General features: G+C 39.0%; 1 protein-coding gene across 6 annotated transcripts in view; it reads left to right on the top strand.

The window, feature by feature from the left end:
- Positions 1–3,503, top strand: part of LOC100941679 (NADPH--cytochrome P450 reductase) — a 72,330-nt gene that overhangs the window by 19,955 nt on the left and 48,872 nt on the right. The window contains exon 1 of one of the 6 annotated variants that reach the window (XM_023515714.1): positions 376–393. The exons of 4 other annotated variants lie outside the window; for them this stretch is intronic. Coding sequence is in view for 1 of the 2 variants with exons in the window: in XM_012807867.2 (XP_012663321.1) it covers positions 2,457–2,536 (80 nt within the window). In the remaining variant the exon portion in view is untranslated. Of the gene's footprint in view, positions 1–375; positions 394–1,709; positions 2,537–3,503 lie in introns of those variants that run through there. One more of the 6 variants, XM_012807867.2, reaches the window with a different exon arrangement.

Here is a 3,503-nt window from a genome sequence, read left to right as displayed (position 1 = left end):
ATTAGAATAACACATGCTCATTTTTTAAAGGCAAATTATAACATTATAAAGAATGGGGGGATTAAAATCCCCTTGTTATGCATATATGTAAATTTTTTTATATCCTTGAGGCCATGGTGCATATACTGTTGCATTGTGGACTTTTTAAATTTTGTACTGCAGCTTATATATGTTAAAGTGAACAAATCTTAAAAATACAGTTTGAGGAATTTTTACATATATAAACTCCTCATGTAATTGCCATTCCAGATTAAGATATTGAACATCGTCCAGCATACCGGAAGCTTATCTTGTGCCTTTCAGTCACAACCCTTGCCCCAAAGGTAACCACTGTTCTGACCTTAGTCACTGTAGATTTTGCCTCCTGAGATCAGCTATAAATGGAATTGTACAGTAGGTATTCTGTGTTTGGCTTTTCTCATTCAGCTTAAGGCTGAGAGATTCATCTATGTTATTGAATATAGCTGCAGTTCATTCTTTTTTGCAGCTGTGGGTACTTAATATGTTCTTTGTCATTTATTTCTCATCTTTCAGGATTTTTAGTATTAGTAACAACTAAATTTATTACAGCACAAACTTTGTGCCAGGCATTGTTTTAATTACTTTACATGTGTAATTTACTTAAGTCTCACAATTGCACACAGACTGTGTACTTTTTTTTTTTTTACCATAATCGTATCCATGATTTTTTTATCTGCTTGAGAAAGTTCCCTATTATTCCTGGTTTACTGAGTCTTTTTATATGAATGGATGTCAGATTTTGTCAGATGCCTTTTCTATATCTGCCTGGATGATCTTATGGGTTTTTTTTAAAGTATTGATACAGTGAATTACATTGATTTTTGAATTGAACCAACCTGTATTCCTGGAATAAATGCCTCTTGATCCTGATGTAATGTCTTTTTTATATATTGCTTAATTCAATTTGCGAATGTTTTGGAAGATTTTTGCATATATTTTCATGAGGCATATTTGTCTATGGTTTTTTTGTTTGTTTGTTTTGTCTTTGTTTTTAGTATCAGAGTAATACAGGCCTCAGAATAATTTGTGAAGTCTTCTGTTTTCCAAGAAAGTTTGTGTAGAATTGATATTATTTCTTCTTTAAATATTCCTTAAAATTTGCCAGTGAAGCCATCTGATTCTGTAGTTCACTTTTGGGGGAAGGTTTTAACTATTAATTAAAATTCTTTCGTAGAGAATTATTCAGGTTATCTATTTTTCTTGGGTAAGCTTTAGCAGCTTATGTCTATTAATTTGTGTATTTCATCTAAGTTATTAAATGTTGACGTGAAGTTATTCATAATTTTCTACATTGTTCTTTTAATGTCCATAGAATCAAATTGTATCTCCTCTTCCATTCCCTATAGCATGAACAAATATTTCAAAAAATAGAATGTTTTGGCTCGGCGCCTGTGGCTCAAGTGGCTAAGGTGCCAGCCACATACACCTAAGGTGGCGGGTTCGAATCCAGCCCAGGCCTAGCAAACAACAATGATGGCTGCAACCAAAAAATAGCCGGGCGTTGTGGCGGGCACCTGTGATCCCAGCAACTTTGGGGGAGGAGGGAGGGGACTCACTTGAGCCCAGGAGTTGGAGATGCTGTGAGCTATGCCACAGCACTCTACCCAGGGGGACAGCTTGAGGCTCTGTCTCAAAAAAAAAAAAAAAAATAGAATGTTTTGTCTACTTTTGATAATAATTTGCATATATGTGTATAATGTTATATATTTTTTTTGTATGGGAAAAAGTAAAGGAAAATTCCAGAGAGAAAATACCTATGTGGATGATCAGATTCTGCCCCATGTTGTCATCTTTTAACTTGTATCATTTAAGCAGGGCGATACTTAAATGTGAAGTGTCAAGTTCCCTGTCACTGTAGGTTGTACAGGCAGAGGTAGCGATATCACTCAGCAGAATTGGTTGTTTAAGTGCCTGCACGGGAAGCCCCCGGAGTCTGTAATTCCTTTTCCTCTCTGCCTTGGTTTACAGACCCTGAGCCCTTTCCCCTCAAGCCAGAAGGAGCAATGAAAGTGCTATCAAGGAATAGCATCTTTTGTTCCTGTAGACTTAGTTTGAAAAAAGTAAATGCAGACATGTTAATGGTATGCTTTGGGGAGCCAGGAGGCAGCACATATTCATTTATTTCAGAAAAATCTCCTTGTTAAAGCTGAAAACCCAGCTCTGTATGAAGCACAGATTGTTCCTTGGAAGCAGTTCTTAATCGATAGTTAGTACTTTTCCCTTCCTACCTTTTTTCGGAGTGCTGCCCTGAGCCTCCCTGTTTTTCTACTTCTTGCCTGAGTCCTCAGCATCTACCATGAGATCATGAATCACTGTGTCTGTCATCTGCCTTCTCTGTCCATAGCTATTGTTTAATGTGCACGCATGGATGTGTGTACATGTATGTGTCTTTCAAAGGAGTGAAAGAAGACCCAGGAATCAGTAAGTACTAACTGATGATCAGAGACTTGGGGTTTACAGGGATGTGTGTACATCTATGTGTGTTTCAAAGGAGTGAAAGAAGACCCAGGAATCAGTATGTACTGTACTGTTAGTACTGAATCAGTACTAACGATCAGAGACTTGGAGTTTTTCCCCTAGCTTTGTTATTAATCAGCCAGTTCAGATTAATGAATGTTGATTTGGTCATCTGTCTCCCAGGCTCTTGGGGTGCAGGCATTTTCTGTCATTTAGCTCATGTGACCCAGCCTTCTTGTTGCGAGATCTCCATCTCCTGTGATGGGGAAACATGCCCACAGCACCCCAATCTGTTTTCAGACACCCTTGTCAGAATGTTCTTTTGTGACAGGTGTGTGCCTCTCTGTCCTCCATGACCATCCCCTCCCTCTTTTTTCTAAGGCCTTTCCCTCCTTTTAGGTTTCTGATCATATAAAGAAGGGATCAGATGCCTCTGAATCTTCTTTAAAAGTAACCTTTCCAGTTCCTTTATTGTTTCTCTTGTGACATGTTTGGGGACCACTCTATCCTGGGGACTCTTTCTGTGTTCCAGTTTGCCTTTGATGCTAAGTGGGGAGCCCATCCGTAATCCTGTTAAGAATCCTTAGTGCAGGCTAGGCACAGTGGCTCACACCTGCAATCCCAGCACTTTGGGAGGCTGAGGCGGATGGATTTGCCTGAGCTCAGGAGTTCAAGACCAGCCTGAGGAAGAGACCCTATCTCTATAAATAGCTGGGCATTGTGATGAGTGCCTATAGTCCCAGCTACTTGGGAGGCTGAGGCAAGAGGATCACTTGAGCCAAAGAGTTTGAGGTTGCTATGAGCTATGTTGCCATGTCACTCTACCAAGGGCCACAAAGTGAGACTCTGTCTCAAAAAAAAAAAAGAATAGAATCATTAGTGAATAGATTGTTTTGTCACAGCTCAATTTATAACTGCCAAGATGTGGAAACAACCTAAATGCTCACCACCCTAGGAATGTATTAACAAACTGGTATATGTATACCATGGAATACTATTCAGCCATAAAAAGATGGAGACTTTAC

The sequence above is a fragment of the Otolemur garnettii genome, unplaced genomic scaffold (genome assembly GCF_000181295.1).
Source record: "Otolemur garnettii isolate 467f Iridium unplaced genomic scaffold, OtoGar3 scaffold00077, whole genome shotgun sequence".
NCBI lineage: Eukaryota > Metazoa > Chordata > Mammalia > Primates > Galagidae > Otolemur > Otolemur garnettii.
The sequence above is the reverse complement of the archived record's forward strand: the minus strand, read 5'-3'. Positions and strand labels throughout refer to the sequence as shown.